We start from the raw sequence: 18,378 nt of genomic DNA, 5'->3' as shown, positions 1-18,378 counted from the left end.
TGATCTCTGAGGAAGAACTGGAGAAAAAAAGCCAACTGCCTTTGTGGCTATTAAACCGAGACATAGTGGTGGTGAAAGGTTGGCTTTAGAAATGAAAGGCAACTTAAACACAACTTTCAGATCTTAATCTAAAATCTGATACTTTAAATTTATATTGCAGCTATAGATACCTAAATCTAATATAAATATATACATGTAGTTATAAATAGATTGAGGGAATTTACAGTGGGGGCCGCTCCTGTATTCTTCTCTAAATAGGGGCATTTCAGGAGCACAATATGGCATCTAGTTTTCTGACTATCTTGACAAGGTGTGTGGCATATGCTTCGTTCACACTTGCACCTGGTATCCATCCACTTGCAAACAGTTTAAAAAAATTAAAAAAAATGGTACAAAAAATTTGGTACAAAAAAGATTCTGAACTATTACACAGTGGATACCCAAATCTGTCTTTTTTAGATGGATAGTCAATGGGCATCAAAAAATGGACTGTTTGCTGTTAGTTTTTTCAGTTTGTGTCCGTTTTTTACCAAGCCGTTTTCTTTATTCTGAGCATGCACAGAGGGAAAAATGGATTGCAAAACAGACACAAGAAGTTGAAAATCCATTGTAATCCATTTGTAAGCTGCCTTCTGTAGACCTCAATGTTTAAAAAAAAATTTAAAAATCGGTCGTGAGGTGGTCCATTATGAATCCTTATTTTCTGTATGGACTTGTATTTTCCTGCAAGTTCGACTTTCTTCTCTGTTTAAGGCTGCATTCCCACGGACTACTGCGCCGCTCATTCTGACACGTAAACACGTATCAGAGTGAGCGCAGTAAAACAGAATCCCATTGACTTCAATGGGTGCTGTCTTACACGCGCTACACATTGAAATCAATGGGTTAAAAAGCCTCCCATTGATTCCAATGTGTAGCGTGCGTAAGACAGCATCCGTTGAAGTCAATAGGATTCTGTTTTACTGCGCTCACTCTGACACGTGTTTACGTATCAGAATGAGCGACGCGTTACTCCGTGTGAATGTGGCCTAAAAGTGCGGATATACAGCGGAAAAACTCCAAAATGAACGCCTGCGGATTGTTTTAAAAACTCATTGAAATGAATGGGTTTTTAAACCGTTACCAAACCGTTTTTTTCCGATCTTAAGGCGGATTCACGACGGATGGATACCAGGCACAAGTGTGAACGAAGCATTAGATGAAAAAGTTCACTATTAGTATATGTAGATGAGTACTGTATGTACACATATACTATATAGGTAACATGTAATTTTACTACATAGTGAACACTACAAACAATAAACCTCTAAGAAAATGCTACACTTAGGGTTTTTGTTTGTTTGTTTTGTTTTTTCTAATTCCACCCCATTTTGATGTGTTTTTTTCCCCAGCCTCCCAGTACATTGTATGGAATATTAAATTAAACTTTAGAAAATACAATCCATGAAAACCCAAACCATTGTACACAAGTAAAATAATATTATGGTTTTTGAAAGACAGGGAGTAAAATCCAAACTTGCAAAAATAAAAAATGGCACTGGTGAGAAGGGGTTAGTGCTTGCTCGCTGTACGAGTGGTGTGTTACCCCAGTGGCTAAAAATATTGACCTCTCCTAGGGCTGGGCAGTTAATCGCAAAATAACCAAAAGTGAAAGTCATCAGAATTTATTGATGTGCACTTATTCATATTGATTATGTGTTATTTTGCATACTTGCCATCCTGTCTTGCATGGCCATTGGATGAAGGATATGTCACTAACTACGCTATCCAATCAGAATTGCTGATGTGTGAATGACTGAAACCAAAATTCAGTGGCATGGCAAATAAAAAGGGGTGTGTCCTAAAATAATTCATTAATCGTAATCGAGGTAAAATTAAGTCAAAATCATGATCAATTGAACTAGGTTAGGCCTGGGCAATTGTCGCCTATCCTTAGGATAGGACACCAGTATTACATAGGTGAGTGAGCCTCCACCTGGCTCCTTTATGGATCAGCTGTTCTCAGCAGCTTATACAGAGAATGGAGCAGGAGGCAGACAGCTCTATTCTCTATGTAGTGGCCAGACCTCCTATTCGGTATTTCACGGAAAGTCTGCAGAGTTTTCCTTTGCAGACTTTCTATCCCTATCCCTGTATATTGAAACTGTCAGTGTTTCTGCAGGTAGAATTGACAGGCTGCCATTTTGAAATTGCAGCTTTTCTGCTGCTGATATTTCTCTGCAGTGTGTGAATGGGATTAGCCAGAATCCCATCAACTTTGTGGGTAATGTAAAACGCAACATTTTTGCTGCTGCGTTTTCTGGCCTTAAATATGACATACCACCTGTTCATATATCATTCACATGTGTAGCTAAAGTAGTAAATGTAGCATTTCACCCCCAAATTAGCTTTGATACATTCTATATCTGTCCTATTGTTTATATAACTTTAGCGCTTCTACTGTCATGCTTTCCTATGGATGATGATGCCTTCATGTAAATTCAATAGAGGACATTTCTCCATCATCTTCTCCATGTCATGTAATATTTTTCTAAGGATGCTGTTACACATATTGGGGCAAATTTATTAAAACTGGGTGTATCTAGTCTTAATAACCTGCCCAACTAGCATCAAGACTTCCGACAGATTTATGAGGTGTTATAAGTTTATTCATAAATCTGTCGGAGGTCCTGGCCCCAGAATAGAAATCTACTCTAGGTAGGAACTTTAGGAGGATTTTTAGTAAGTCAGACAGGTACAGAATGTGGAGGGCCTGGCTGACCGTTTTCTGGTATAGAGGGAATGATAAATTCCCCCCTGTTTTTACTCAAGTTCATGCATGTGCTGTTATTCTGCAATCTCACTGTGCATAAAGTTGGGTTGCTGCGTAAAATGTCCAGAAATCAAGAATGCAATGAAGAAGAAATCTCATCTAACCGTATTTTGTTTATAGTAGAACATACAACACAAATCAGGAGAAAGTTAGGCTGGTCTTACACGACCGTAGTTTTGCACCGCAAATGGTCCGCAATTGCGGGTTCAAAATTGCGGACCATTTACGGTACCATAGTTTTGTATGAGGCCTCTTACACGACCGTAGAATTTGTCAGTGCTGTGGCGCGCCGCAACCGTGGTGCGGACAGTATACTGCATGTCCGTAATGGCCGTGCTTGCACGGCACGGAAGGTCCAATAGAAGTCTATGGGCGCGTGCATTTTTGCGGATATACATAATTGCGGATGTCAACATGTGTGTTTTGTGTTTTGCGGATCCGCATAATTACTGATACACATGGAACGTTGCGGATGTCTGCGGAATTAATTTTTAAAGTGAATTTTGTGCTTGCGGATCCGCAAATTGCGGACCGCAAAAACACTACGGTCGTGTAAGACCAGCCTTAGATATTCCTCCCTTTCATTTGAAAAATGTAACTCCCTTTGATGTCAATAAGACATCTCAAAAAAAGTTGTGACAGGGTTAAGTAAGTAAATTTTTCAGTTGAAATGGAAAAAAAAATCCAAAAGTAACGCACCATTTCACAAAATGTAATGATTGATTTCTTGTTTTTTTGCATTTCTATCCTCTTCTCTCCTGGATGACGAGTATTTGGCAATTTTGTCTCTGTCACATGACATTTTTTCAGTCTATTTCATAGTCGGAGGTATACATATCAACTGCAGGGACTCATTTTATACGCATCACATATATTTGACAAATTCCACTGGTGGTGCGTTTTTTTGGCCACCACTGTATGTTCTGTTGTAAGTAAAATCTGGTTATATGAGATTTCCAAATCATTACCACCTCATTGTCTTTACATTGTACTCAATGTCCCAACTTCTTTGGAATTAGAATTGTATACCAATGAAAATGACTGACTAAAACTGATCAAAAATGTAAAGCACATGTGGTTAAAAAGATATGTGGGCATTAACGTGAATAAACTTGCAAATGTGTAATAGCACTCTAAGAGTTTGATCACACAGCATCATTTGTTGAAGCTGAATTTTTCTACTTGACCAAATGCTGCTGCGGAATTTGCAAATTCCACACCAGCCAGGCAGAATTGTTTTTGCCTCCCATCCACTTCAATGAGAGTTGTCAGTCAGAACCCATCTGAGGATTGAACATGACGCTCCTTTCTTCCACCAGCCTCTGCCTGCAATTGAAGGAAGTGGAAGGCAAATTTCAGGTGGAATTTGGAGCTGATTTTGAGATGGACTCTATATAAAATTCAATGCCAAATTCAGCAGTGTGAACATATTCTAAGGGAGCGTTCACACTACCGTCTGTGTCCGACAGCTAGTGTCCGCTGCTAATGTCTGTTCAAAATCTTGCACAGACATTAGCAGCAGACACTAGGTGTGTCCCTGACATTCTGCATTCATTTAAATGGACATCGGGTGCGTTCTTTTACACTCCGTGCCTGTCCTTAAGTGTCCGTTCCTAAAGATGTCCGACTTTTCAAGCGGAGTGTAAAACAGCGCACCCGATCTCCATTTAAATGAATGCAGAATGTCACTGACACAGCTAGTGTCTGCTGCTAATGTCCGTGCAAGATTTTGAACAGACATTAGCAGCGGACACTATGTGTCGGACACTGACGGTAGTGTGAACGCCCCCTAAGAAGTAGAGAGAAGTTTATGCTACCTGAAATTATACATTTGATCCATGTGTGATCCAGGCCTTCCTTCTGAGCACTTGGGCTTTGTGTTTATTCCTTGTTTGATCAACATCCAGAGAAGATTCTCAGACAGGTGATCACATGCCACTTGTTATTGAGAAACATAACCAGTATGTCTTGCCATGAAACTCATCCACTTTGATGTCATCTTTATGCAATGAAAGCTTTGCATTTTTTCTGCCTATGGCTGGGGCCCTGTGAAGCGTAAATGTGGTGTTTTACAGTTTCTGCAAAGTGAATGGGATGCTAGTGAATTTGCAATTTCCAAAACTGTTGCAGTCCTGGAATTCACAGCATGTCAATGATACCTATAGAAATGCCGACAGTTTCCCTATAGATATAATGGAAGCATAAAGTGAAAAGCGCTGTGGGTAAAACCGGGAAGCTTTGCTGCCGTGGCTTTTCCCGCAGTGCTTTTTGGCTACAGCTTAATACATGGTGCCTTAGACTAAAAGAGTTCTTAAGAAGTTTCTTCTAGAGGGGAGTTATTTGAGGGTTGTATCTATTACTATTAACTGCTATTGGAAGTACAGTCTTTTAAAGCGAAGAAAATAAAGGAAAAATGGTGACACCTTTTAAATATCACATTTTAAAAGAAATATTTTACCACTTTGCAAATATACCCTAACAAGGTTATTTTTAGGAAAAAACAGAATAAGGATGTTAGGAGGATATTTGATAAGTTTTTCTGTGTTTCAATGTATTCTGTCATACAGCAGTGTCATCCAAACCATTGCATATTACTTATTTAAACCTACCTATCTGAGCTTTTCTTTCCCGTCAGGTGCTCTTTAGTAGCCATATTGTTGTACAATAGACCATTTCTCTGCCAGGAGTTTGAGGGTATTTGTCTCTTTGCTGATGACTGGAAATCACTACAACTTCTGGAAGTGTCCGATACTGCTTTAGGCTAAGGCCACACATTAGTGAATGTTGTGAAAATGCAGCCGGAAAAATACGTCCTAGGAAAGTGAAGTGAATTACTGCAGCATGTTAAGTTTATGCTAAGTTCACTCCTGTGCTTGGTTTTCTGTTTGAAAGTTTCACCTGGGGATCCCCCGAACGAAAACCTAATCCGCTTAAAAAAGCAGTTACCTTTGGAAATCTGCGGCCCCCATAAACTGTAATGGAGTCGGTCGGGTTTCCTCCTGAAAAGGGTCACAAAATGCAGAGGGAAAAGCGCTGCTTTCTCTTTGCATTTTAAACCTGAATGGGGAACGGAATCCCCAGGTGAAGACCAAGCGCAGGTGTGAACCTAGCCTTACCTCTGAAAATGTGGCATTTTCCCCATGCTATCAAAAATAAGATTTTGATTTTCCAAATATTTATTTTTAATAAAGCTTGCCACCTATGCCACATACTCTTCATGGTGCCATCAAAGTAGCATATTTTTGTGACCAGTTCCCTAAGAGAAGTGGAGCAGAGAATGATGTACTGTATATGTTGTCATACATAAACCCATGAAGTCACTCACAAGGTCACGTTCACTTTCAAGTTCATCCAGATTATGTTCATGGCATAGCCACAGTGTCTGAACAAACCCCAAACGTTGTCCTGTACTAGGTTTCCTGAGAGCAGTGAATATGGACATCCCCTTTGTTGCGCTTAGTTTTGCTTGTGACTACTTTTTAGCACTGAGCACTGGGGGGCATCAGACGTCTATATGTCTACTGGGGGTCTATTATGTTAGACAAGTGAAGGATAAAAAAATCATTCACTGGTTTATGATTCTTACCTTTCACCTATTAAGGAGACTGATGTTTTAAAGAAAGCAAATAGCTTATGAACTTTAAAGGGGCTCTATCAGCAAAATCATTCTGATAGAGCCCCACATATGCGTGAATAGCCTTTAAAAAGGCACCGTAAAAGTTATATTTGTTATATAAAGTTATATATTACAATTTGTTGTAAGTGTCATTAAAACGTCGCAAACCCAAGGTTTGTAACTTTTTTTGTGACAAAAAAGTGGCGTAAGGACTTAATAAATCTGTCACTATGGCACCAATGGTGCCATAGTCACTAATTTCAAGATAATGGCCAGTGAATGGTAACTTTTTGTGTAAGTGTATGACTCATTAAATACTCATTAAGTAACAATACTTGAATAAACTTGACGGGACTACCCCACAAGCCTTCTTAGGCCAAGACCAAATGCTGCGTGTTCGTAGTTAGTTAGATATGGCAAAATCGCTGACACTGTAATGCAAGGTTTTTCCAAAAATCCTCTCCACATGTTGCAGAAAAACATAAAACATGTTAGTTATTGTTGTGTATTTGCCTTGGATTTCATCCAGTGTAATTGAAAGGTTGAAACCTGGGGTAGCTGCATGGGAAACTTCCACAGAAACCCTCAGCTCAAACCAGCCAAAGACAGCTGTTTTTCTGCCACAGACAAGTCCACTGTGGGATGCCTGTTGAGTATTTTGCAGGGACAAAGCCCTTTACTGATAGAAGGAAGTGTATCCATTAGTTATGATAAGCTTCTATAATGATACATGGACTTGTATCCATTAGTTATGATAAGCTTCTAGATGTTATATGTTTTCACATTCACAGACTCTCTTCTGCCTTGTACAGAACTTTATCTTCCTTTGGAAAAAAGTAAACAAACTTAAGGGAAGAAAGCTTCTTTTTTTTTTGAATGATAAAGGATGCAAACAGAAGGTGCTCCATCTGCATCCTTCATTCTGCTAACATTACGTGATGGATCAGAACAGTGGACAGAATGATGGCAGTTTGATGGTAGTCTGATAGATGGTCCAAGATGAGCGATTCTCCTATGCTTCTCCTAATTGAGCATTCTAAAAGTTGGTTACCTAACCACACTGGGTTCTTTCACAAAAAATTGCTGTCCAAATGCACTATAAGAGGCTTTCTGATCTGTAACTAAGACACCTGTTTCACATATAGTCACGTCAATGACTTACTGAACCCCTTAACACACCTGGTTATTTTCCCACTCCCATCACACATCACATATCTATTACCTCCACTGCTCCCTAGCTCTCCCATCTGGCTATCAGATAAATGCAGGTTTTGTAAGCAATAGAACAGGAGAGAGGTGTTTCCATAATCTGTTGGTAGTCTTGCTCACAGCAAGCCCTGGTAGCATCAAAACAAATGTGCTGTAAGGAGCTTGGAAAATAATGAATATGAAAGTTCACAATTCTGATCAATAGTGGCATCACTTGATAAACATCCTTACTTTTCTGTATTTCTGTATGCTCAGAAAGTCATTTTAGGCATATGGACACTAGGCACCCGTCTCTATGGGCCAGAACAGACAGATGATAACAAACAGTGATTCTCAATATTGTAGACTCGAGACAACCGACATATGCAGCAGGTGGCAAACACTATCGTTTTATCAGTATGTCATGTAAAAGCAATAAAAAAAAAAAAAGACAATTTACCAAGAAGCTCAATCTTGTTTTTAGTTTTACTAATATATGGCTATTTGTGAACTGTAGTGTAAAATAATACTTCATATATAGATTTCCTTAATATATAGTAAGTAGTGTATATATATATATATATATATATATATATATATATATATAGTAATATAGTAAGGAAAGTCTTACAAACCATATTGCAGCAACATTTTAGCATCTGTCTTAAATGGCGCAGAATTCTGCCATAATTGTAATGATGACTATGTGCATCAGAACCTGAATGTGGGTCTATAAAAACATTGTGTGCGTGTGTGTGTGTGTGTGTGTATGTATGTATATATATATATATATATATAATGATGATGATGAAACACAATCATACATTCCATTAGAAATCTTTCATTGGGGGAGGGGCAGCGTCTTCTTCACAGGCCCTGTGCTTGCAGCCGACAAGGGCTATGTAATTGTCCAGTCTATTAATTGAGTCTCTTCCTCTGGATGTTAATTATTATTCCATGCTTTATATACATAAATGAAGGCGCTTTATCTGCATCAGAAATCTGAGCTCTCACTAGAACCTTGGCCCAATTACACCAGCAGCGAATATCTACAGCACATACAGTGCGATTCTGCAGAAATAGACATCTATGGGAGACTTGTCCATGGTTATTAACATTATGTGAAATTATATGCCATTTTCTCTTGCATGTCACAATTACACATTCCTATAATAATGGCCAAGCCCCTGTGGTATAACTGCTTGATAATTAAAGTATCATCTGTCTCACGTTCCTGTGTTCTATTTTTTTTCTGCTTCCCCTCCCCCTGCTCTCGAGAATTGTGGTTGCTCAACATTCAGATGGAGTCATTATGTTTTTGCATATCATTACAGCCTTCTGCAGAACAACAGCGACATCTACATGTGTCATAATATCAGCGTGTCAGGAATATTACATATACATATAATGTCTACCCACCTATACACACACCTGCCCTGGAGTCTTACCTGTGTATATCTGGCTCAGTTACATCGTCTCTGGGAAAGTTGGGAAATGCTTGTGTGACGATGCTGGGAACAGATACTTAGATGGGCAATCCTCTCATCCCTAGGTCCCAGAAGCTACGTGTGACACTAATACCCATTACATTCTCTCCCCCGCATAAATGGCAGTGATTAGGGATAGTGAAGGACTGCCATATCCAGATGAGCAGCCGACAGAGTGCCAGGGCTCCAGTTATCCTCAGGAATGTCGTGGCAGGACTCCTTCGCTCATCTGTAGGGACTGGTTAGCTTCCATCTATCATACACTCACATAGAAAGCTGCCCTCTCAACGCCAGATTTTCCCAACTTTCTGTGCTCGGAATAAGCTCCTGTACACGCAGCTCTAATGAGATGCAAATGAGATATGCACAAAGCCATAGCACTGTAGGATGATTAACCACTAGAGACATTAGCTGCCGACTTCAGGCTGTGTGAGTTTAATAACCCTCTGCCGCCCCTCCGCTCTTGGTGGGGGCTCTGAACGCCCCTTGGCAGAGGAGTAAGATCCCGGACCCATCGCCCATCGTTGCGTTCCTCCTGCTGAGGGGGCTGCGCTCCCTCATCCACATGCAGAATCCTTAGTGCTTGTCTTTGTAATCCAGACAGTGTGCGTATAGGGCACTTCATTATTTCATAGTGTGCCAAAGCTCGTTAGCTAAACAATTATTCCTCATTATAACCCAGTGCGGACTTATTAAGAAAAAAAATTCCCCCAACGATTGGCATATGGTTAAATCTGAAGCCATGAGCGCAGCTGTAAATCCATTGCGGGTCTTATATTCCAAGCCAGGTTGTCAGTACCCCTACACAACGGGCAGCAGAACAAACACTCGGCATACTTTGTAAGATCCTCATCCTATTGGCGTGACTTATCTGACTGTATCCATTTTTTTTTTGTTTCCAGCGCCAGGTTTTGACCCCGCACCCAGTGCCCACAGACCTAACAGGAGCCAACACAGCTTCAACCATGTGAGTACTCATCCGACAAACTAGAGCACAGCAAAGGGCACATCTTGAGTGTTGACAATGCTTTTTACCCTTGAAGTGCAATGCTCTTTGCAAAGTGGCACACTCCTGACTACCTCCCAAGTTTGTGCTCCTTTGAGTGACGCTTCCACATAGGCAGCTCTGGGAGAAAGGGTTAGGTTCGGCCCCATTCATCTCCCTGGTGATAGCAGCAAATGCAGATAAATCTCTCTCAGCCTCCTGATCTTGCTGCTTCTGGGGAGCTGCCTTTTCCTGCCACGTACCTGCTCTGGAAATGTTTGTGTAAATCTATATGCATGTTTGTATGTGGATGCAGGGCATTTGGTACCTGCCCCTTTCTAATGCAAAATCTTCTGGTGTCCTCCTTAAGTGGATGCTCCAGCACCTGCACATAGGTGTTTTGTATACAGAATGTCCTTCCATTTTAGGGCTTGCAGCTGAAATCCTCATCTCCCATGTTTGCTGCTGGCATTCCCTTTTCTTGGAGTGGTTGGCAGCGGCCATACTGTGACATGTACAGATGTACTTACTGCCTATGCCATTCCTGGAAATCTGCGGCCCAAACCCTTTTGTTTGTTGTTGACGAGGCGTTTCTTTCCGTGTTAATTGTAAAACTTGAATGCCAAACGAGATTGCAGAGCCGCAGGAAGGAGAGTCCCCGGAGGAAGATGTAATGTTGTAAAAGATGCCAGGGTCCTTGGCACTGATCCTTTTTCACTGATGAGTATTTTCCTCCATGTTTAACCGCTGGCTCCATACTCGAGGCGGGCACCCGCAGCTTGGCAACTGTGCCTTACATGGCGTTGAAGGATACATCATTGCTTGCTCACTGCGGCAGAAGGAACATTCGGGGGGAGGGGAGCCACTTCAGTCACCCCCATGCCCCATTCCTGGCTTCCCAGTCGTTACCTATACTCAGTGTCTTGTATCCTTTGGTAAGGAGGTTTACTCTGGTAGTCAGTGCCCCGTTCTTTGTCTGCTCTGGAGCTGTAAAGGATCTCCAGACCCACTTCATTGGCCGCCGTGACATATACCCGCTGCCGATATCACACGAAACTGTGGCGTTGCCACTGAGTGGATGGCATCGTGCCAGCTCGTCTGCCATCCGCCCATGCAGCTCTCGCTCTCTCTCCTCCTCCTGTCGGCTTGATGTTAATTAACAGACGGGCTAATTGATTTAAAAGCTGAAAAAAAATTACAGTTAACTTTTCCCAGAGGGTATGAGCGGCAGCCTGGCATGGGTCTGCTGGGCGTGGGGGAGGGGATTGTGCAAAGCCTGCAGCATAGGAAATAGGGAAAAAAACATAGCAGTAAGAAAACGTTGGCTGCTTATTGGAAAACAGCTGATAAGAATTGTGGTGAAACTGCCTCCGCATGACTATATACTGCCATTCTGTTTTATTCTAAATAAGCTGGGCACTCCCTTTTCCCTCCCCCTGAGACAAGAGAGCCATCCTGAACTTCTACCAAACCTCCCCTCCTCATCCCCCCCCCCCCATTAACACCCTGCAATTAGGTAAAATAATCCCCCGGGACCGAGAACGCCTCGTCAGATGAAATAATTATGAAGTGTTGTGCGCTGTCGTACAGCCCCCCCCCCCCCCCCTCCTTTAACTATCACCGTTCTTATTTCCTAAATCCTTGGGATTTCTCGTCACGACTAATATGAATGTGTGTGTATATATGTATATAATATATGTGTGTGTGTTGGCACATTCCATATTAAGCCTGATGAAGGGACAATATCTCCATGCCCGCTTTCATATTCATGCACCAAACGCTATCGCCGTATTTTTTTTTTTCTATTCTCAAAAGGCCTTGAAAATTTCCATGTCTGTATGAGCCAGTGTCTCCAGCACTGAACCAGTTAATTAACAGCACAATTAGCCATGCAAATACAGGCTTTGTTTGGAGGCTGTTCTCCAGAAGGAGTGTTTGTTTTGCATGGACCTCTGTGTCTGGGAAGAGAGATTGTAGGGTGAGAGATGCCATCATCACCATGTCTAACTGTCCTGTCCTCGCCGCCTCTCCTGAAAGGCTAAATCTGTGCTGTGGTAAGAAAAAAAATACAGTGTGCAAATCATCCCACATTTGCATAATGTCTCCTGCCTTGAATATGCAGATGAGCTGTATAATTTATGAGTAGTCTGGAAACGTGTTTTTTCTTTTTTCCCTCTCTGTGATTTGCTGTGAGGGGTTTGATTCCTCTCTGTGCCAGCTCTGTACAGACCTTAATACAAGCTGCGCCATCGTATGTTAGATTTCTTTACGTGGACGTCTTTTATATGTGAATTTCTAGTCCTCATCTATCTCTCCTGATTTCCTTTTACCATCATCACTGCCTTTCATGTCAGAAGAGGAGCCCATTGATCGCTTGCATTAAAAGCCCACAGTATAGGGAATACAGTTCCTGGTTACAGATTGTCCATGTTCCATTTCATTCCTCAGCCAGTGACATGAAAGAGATTTTACTACTAGTCTGATTTTCATATAGTAGAAATAAGAGGTGGCGTTAATTATGCAAAATAATAATAATGATGATGACGACCGGGTCTGTGATCAGCCATCTCATATTAGCATATAGCAGTAGTATTACAATCTGCCCAGGAATCACAATAGAAATTCCCAGTGAAAGTTATGTAGAGAATATTGAAATTTAAAATCTTAAGAAAAAATATAAAATTTCTTATATAGAGAAAATCCACATATAGGTCTGTACGTGGGAAATGTGGATGTAAGCGGTGAACAGGCCAATGTTGTAAAAATAAGGATCATCTCAGACTGGTAACTGCATACTAAGAATATATTTGCTATAAATTTTTATTGACTTCATTTTTGAAAGAAGGAAAGAATAGCATGGAGAAATCTTTAAAAAAAAATAATAAATTGGTTACTTATAAATGGGCTATATACGAAAGCAAAACTTTAAAGAAACCTCTATAGTATTTGCTGGATGTATTTTGTTTTTCCTATATTGCTATTTTTCGTCTTAACACTGCAGCAGATGCACTGAGACCCTATAGGTCAGTTGTCTGTTAAACTAAAAATAAAGACCCTATAGATAATAATTCTATAGAAAGAGAATATATCTAAAACAATTAAAAACGTAAGTTTCTTCATTGCATTAAAATGAATATGGCTCAATGACTATGGAGTTTTCTGGCAAGGTTGTTTTTTTTTCCCTAACGTTCTTCCAATTTGTCTGTTTTGGCAAGTGAAGGGTAAACCTTAAGGCAGTAATTAATACACCGAGGCCTAGATAATAATTTCCTTCTATTGTCCTTAATTTATTTCCTTAGCCAGATTGATCAAAATGGCAATTAAAATGCAGTCAAGTTCCATTAATATAATCAGGGCCTGGCTGCTGCAGTAGGCCAAACTATTGTGGTGAAATGATGGCATGTGATAGCTGGGTTGGCACATGTCCCTAATTTGTGTGTGTGTGTCTAGAGGGGTCGTGCGGGAACTGGAGGAGCTGAGGGATCTGGTGATGAATAAGGAGCATCTCGTACAACAGCTGCACAGTCAACTGAGAGACGTTATACACAGCCAGGAGCTGAGCCGCATAGAGGTAAGATCTGATGCCTCCTCTACACTACAACCCTGGCTTATTGTCCACCGTATCATACACTTAGATGGAATCCTTCATGACGCTGGAGTTTACAATGGGATTTCTTCACTGTGGACAAGTAGATTAACTACAGTAATATATACAGTAGATGACTGAGGAGAAATTGTAATAGCCTGCATCATGTAAGAGGCGTTCTGGGTGGAATTAAACATTTGTCTAATGTAATGCCTTAAATATACAAGAATGCCTCATACTTTCATCTGTAGTGCCTGGAGGTATCTCAACCTATATCTGTAATGACTACTGTATAGAATCTATTATGGCTTTATAAACACTGTCTACATGTGTGTGTTCAGAGGAGATTATTCCTATTTAATTTGTGTCCAACATAGACTAAGAGAAACTTTGTAAAATTTCCTTGATCTCCTAAAGGATGCTGGGAACATGACGTTGTCCATCAGCATCCATACACAGGAGAGGACTCTTCTACGTGGCTGGTACATATTTCTGCTAGAAACTGGGTAGGGACTCAGACAGGCAAAGGGACCGATAAGATTCTGTTACATACATGGATAATTTATATCATTATGTTTCCTGTGACAACCTTCTCCAGTGTGAACAGAGCCATAGACATGTTTAAAATTACTACAATTTAAGTTTCACATGAAATTAATCAAGTAAAAGGGAAATTTCATTTTAGTTTTGTGAAATAGCTAATCCTTTGTAGGCGTCACACAGATACACATCTGTATCCTGTATCCATAGTGTCCTGTATAATTCAGTGTTTTATTTAACCTGCTGGTCTCCACTTAAAAGCCCTGAAACAGATCTTCTAGAGGGCGATATACCATGCTTCTTATTGTACATGGGCACTATATAAAGTAAGGAAGATAAAAAAAACAAAATTTTTTTAAATTTCCCGATACACATTTACAAAGTGATCATTCTATATAGATGTTTTTGGGATTTTTCTTCATCTATATATGTATTAAGAATCGAAAGAAGATGGCAAATATATGTAGGTGTCCTTATGTGATGGAAAGATCTTTATTATAGATTATTGGGGTATTTATATGCCTTAATTTACACAGGACCTGTCCTTTCTTCTGACATGTCTGTTTTAACAAATGCTTGTATTGAAAGAACAGTATTGGACAATCCTTTGGAAAACTATGCATTGTACTATTCCTCTGTTATTCCTCCTGGAAATGTATGGATGAATTAACAACTGGACCAGTGAGAGGTGCATGTCTCAGTTAGTCACTATCACAAGGAGAATAGTAACACCAAGTTGTTGATGTTTTTATATACAGAATTGTTAATTCATGGAGAAGTCACAAGCCTTTACTAACAGACATGACAGAGGAGGAGACAGATTCTCTTTATATACTTAGACATTAAAACTTGTTCTTTTGTTTTGTATAATGGTATTCTGCCTATTATGGGGACACTGTGGCTGACCCAGCTCTTACACAATACAGGTGCCCCATATATCGTGAAACCTCTTTGAGCTCACCACCCAAATTTGTGCAGAAAAATGGACTTTTATTGGGGTAGTCCTGTCAAAGAAAGAAGTATACAGAATGTAGGTTAAAGTATCAACAAGAGTCAGCAAGTATGTACAGTCATCCCAGGCCCCCCAAATAATGATGGAAGAGCCAGAAACCATGTATTTTATGCCTCAGCATATTACACAGAACCAGGTGTCACAACAACATATCACACAGAACCAGGCTTAGACTGGGTCTAGTAAGATAGACATAGTACTGTACACAAGTCACTACAACCCACACATATAAGTTTTCTTATTCCATGATGAAGTGCACATTTTCTTTTTCAGGATAGCCCAATCAGTCTTGGTCTCCAGCATGTCTTCCATCTCTTTCCGAGTAGCCAGCTTGGCTCTCCCTTTCGAATCTGATCCCTAGCATAGTATCCCTTTAAATAATGTTCCTCAGCTTTGTCCCGTTTTCATTCCTAATCCCCAACATGATATACCTTTAAATATTGGTCCTCAGCATGGCTTTCCTTTTCATTCCTGGTCCCTGGTGTGACTCTACCGTCACTTATAGGCTCCAACGTGACTCCCCTTTCTATCCCCCTCTCTCCACATTGCTAAACTGGACTATACTTGCTGACATGTCATAGGCCAAAATCTGAACTCTAAAACCCATATCTGGAATATACATAAAACAAAAAAAAATATTTTCAGTTCTCAAGATTGTCCTGGCACAATATGGTAAACGCCATAGCGGTAGGAGAATTCAAAAGTGCCAAGCCGCCGTTTTTTCACTGTTTTGCCTCTTTTAAAAATTTGAATAAAAAGTGATCAAAGCAATAACAATTCCCCAAAATAGTATAACTGAAAAGTACACCCGGCCCTGCAAAAAAAGACGTCCTATGCATCCCCGTGCACAGAAGTATAAAAAAGTTACAGGTGTCAGAGTATGGCGACTTTTAGAAAAAAAATTTTTTAACACAGTTTTGGATTTTTGTTAAAGGGTTAAAATATAAATAAAACCATATAAATTTGGTATCTCCAGAATCATAGTGAAATATCGAATACAGGTGACATCATTTTGGCTGCACAGTGAACGCCGTAAAAACGAAGCCTATGAGAAAGTTGCACAAATGCACATTTTCTTCAAATCCACCCCATTCTGATTTTTTTTTTCCAGCTTCCCAGTACATTATACAAAATAATTAATGGTATTGGGCCACACGGTGGCTCAGTGGTTAGCACTGCAGCCCTGCAATGCTGGAGTCCTGGGCTCAAATCCCGCTAGGAGCAACATCTGCAAGGAGTTTGTATGTTCTCCCCATGTTTTGTGTGGATTTCCTCCCATTCTACAAAGACATTCTGATAGGAGTAAAAAAAAAAGTACATTGTGATCCCTATATGGGGCTCACAATCTAGATAAAAATAAATAAATAAATAAATAAAAATTAATGGTAGCACCTTGAAGAAAAATTTGTCCCACGAACATTAAGACCTCATATGGCTCTAAGAGTGGGAAAAAAAAAAAAAAAAGTGATGGCATTTGGAAGGAGGGGAGTCAAATACGAAAATCAAAAAATGCCATCGGCGGGAAGAGGTTAAGAAGTGGGGGATCTTCTCCAAGGAGTGGTCTTCTGGAGAGGTTTCACTATATTAAGAGGAAGCCGTTCTCCTCTTCTTCTTGTAATATGACAACTAACTACCTGGATGAAAAACCCACTTTTAGCAATTGTTTGGAATTCAGCAAAGTAGGAAGAAATGGAATAGCCTGTCCTAGGCATGATATATTGGTGACCCCAAAAGAGTAGGACCCTACGGTGACGGTAGGTGAACATTTTTCTTCCAGCACCGGCTCTGGCACATAAAAACTATTTGGGCCAATTTCAGCCCTCACGTTTTATATAGCAACTATCAGCATGACTGTCTGTATGGTAAGGAAACCATGGTATAACTCTCCTCTGGTGCAGGTCTGTATCACCCATTGCCCCTCCCACTATTCATTACCTCTAAAATAAAAGGGTGCTTATTTACGAATAAAAGTCAAGTAGTTCACTTCTACTGTTGGATCTCCAATCATTGCCCAGAAAGCACGGCCATTCTGTTATTGGGATTTGTGGGTTCAGTTCCCTATCTGTTTGGTACTCATATTAATTACCTGACCAGGCAGTGCCCAGTCAGGAGATTGGGTGCCATCTCACCACTCCCCCTGACTGGAGCGCACCCTCTACTGTGATTGGAGGAGAAAAAGGAACAGTGCATCCTGTTCTGAAGGGAAACTTCACAGAGGCTCCTCCACAGCCTCAGATAACTGAATGAATAAGAAACGGGCAAAATCGATGCCGGAGATCCTTCCAGTCACCCTACAGTGCTTTAGGCTGACACTGGTTTCCTACACTATATCCAGCTCCACATCGGTACTATCTAAGCATATATAGTACAATCACTCCCTCTTCATCAGCCTATGCCTCTATTGGTTGTCGTGGAAGTCAATCAGCCATGTTCAACATTAACCCTTATAGTTCCAGTTCATAAGGAGAACGTAAGGGTTATACTGGACCTGAGTACACGGCACTGCATTACTAAACTGATTATCAGAATCCTGGCAAAGTTGGATGATGAAGTCCTGTAGCGGCCATTGTGGTAGTCAGTCAACCTTTCCCTACATGGACTTTAATGGTAAAAAATGGCTGAAGACTTATAGCAAAAAAAAAAAAAAAAGTCTTCCAATGGTGCTAACCGCTGATGTGTAATAAAAAGATATATACATTGACCATTCCCTCCTGTTGGAGGAGCAGGGATTTCTCTTTCCATGAAGAACTATCACAGCGACAATCTATGTGAGTGAATAACTATGGCTCATCTTTGGCCTGTTCTGTCTGCTCTATGATGTAGAGATGAGGAGGGTGTGAATGATGTGATCTCCAGGCTGCTCATACGTTCACAGTGGACACTGTTCCATCCCTGTGCCATTAATCTGCAGCGTCTACTATGAGCTGCTGGGAGAGAGGAAGATTTACTGGCTGCTACTCCCATGTATTCACCCTGCTCCATCCTCCCAGCTCTAGACTTCTAATGCATCTGCCTGGCAGCACCTTACAGATCACAGAGCACTGGAATCTATCAAGACAAACTGCGGCCATCTGATAGATGACTGAGTAATGGACTCTGAGTACATTAGTGAGCCCCAGTCTAATGGCAAGCTGTTGCCTATGGCTGCTGAT

The 18,378-nt window shown here is 40.6% G+C and overlaps 1 protein-coding gene across 1 annotated transcript in view; it reads left to right on the top strand.

The window, feature by feature from the left end:
- PMFBP1 (polyamine modulated factor 1 binding protein 1) overlaps positions 1–18,378 on the top strand; it is a 143,030-nt gene that overhangs the window by 78,314 nt on the left and 46,338 nt on the right. The window contains exons 4-5 of the mRNA XM_075282011.1: positions 10,006–10,070; positions 13,539–13,659. Coding sequence (XP_075138112.1) covers positions 10,006–10,070; positions 13,539–13,659 — 186 coding nt within the window. The remainder of the gene's footprint in view (positions 1–10,005; positions 10,071–13,538; positions 13,660–18,378) is intronic.

The sequence above is a fragment of the Leptodactylus fuscus genome, chromosome 7 (assembly GCF_031893055.1).
Source record: "Leptodactylus fuscus isolate aLepFus1 chromosome 7, aLepFus1.hap2, whole genome shotgun sequence".
In the NCBI taxonomy this organism is placed as follows: Eukaryota; Metazoa; Chordata; class Amphibia; order Anura; family Leptodactylidae; genus Leptodactylus; species Leptodactylus fuscus.
Note: the sequence above shows the minus strand (reverse complement) of the source record. Positions and strands in the feature narration are given on the sequence as shown.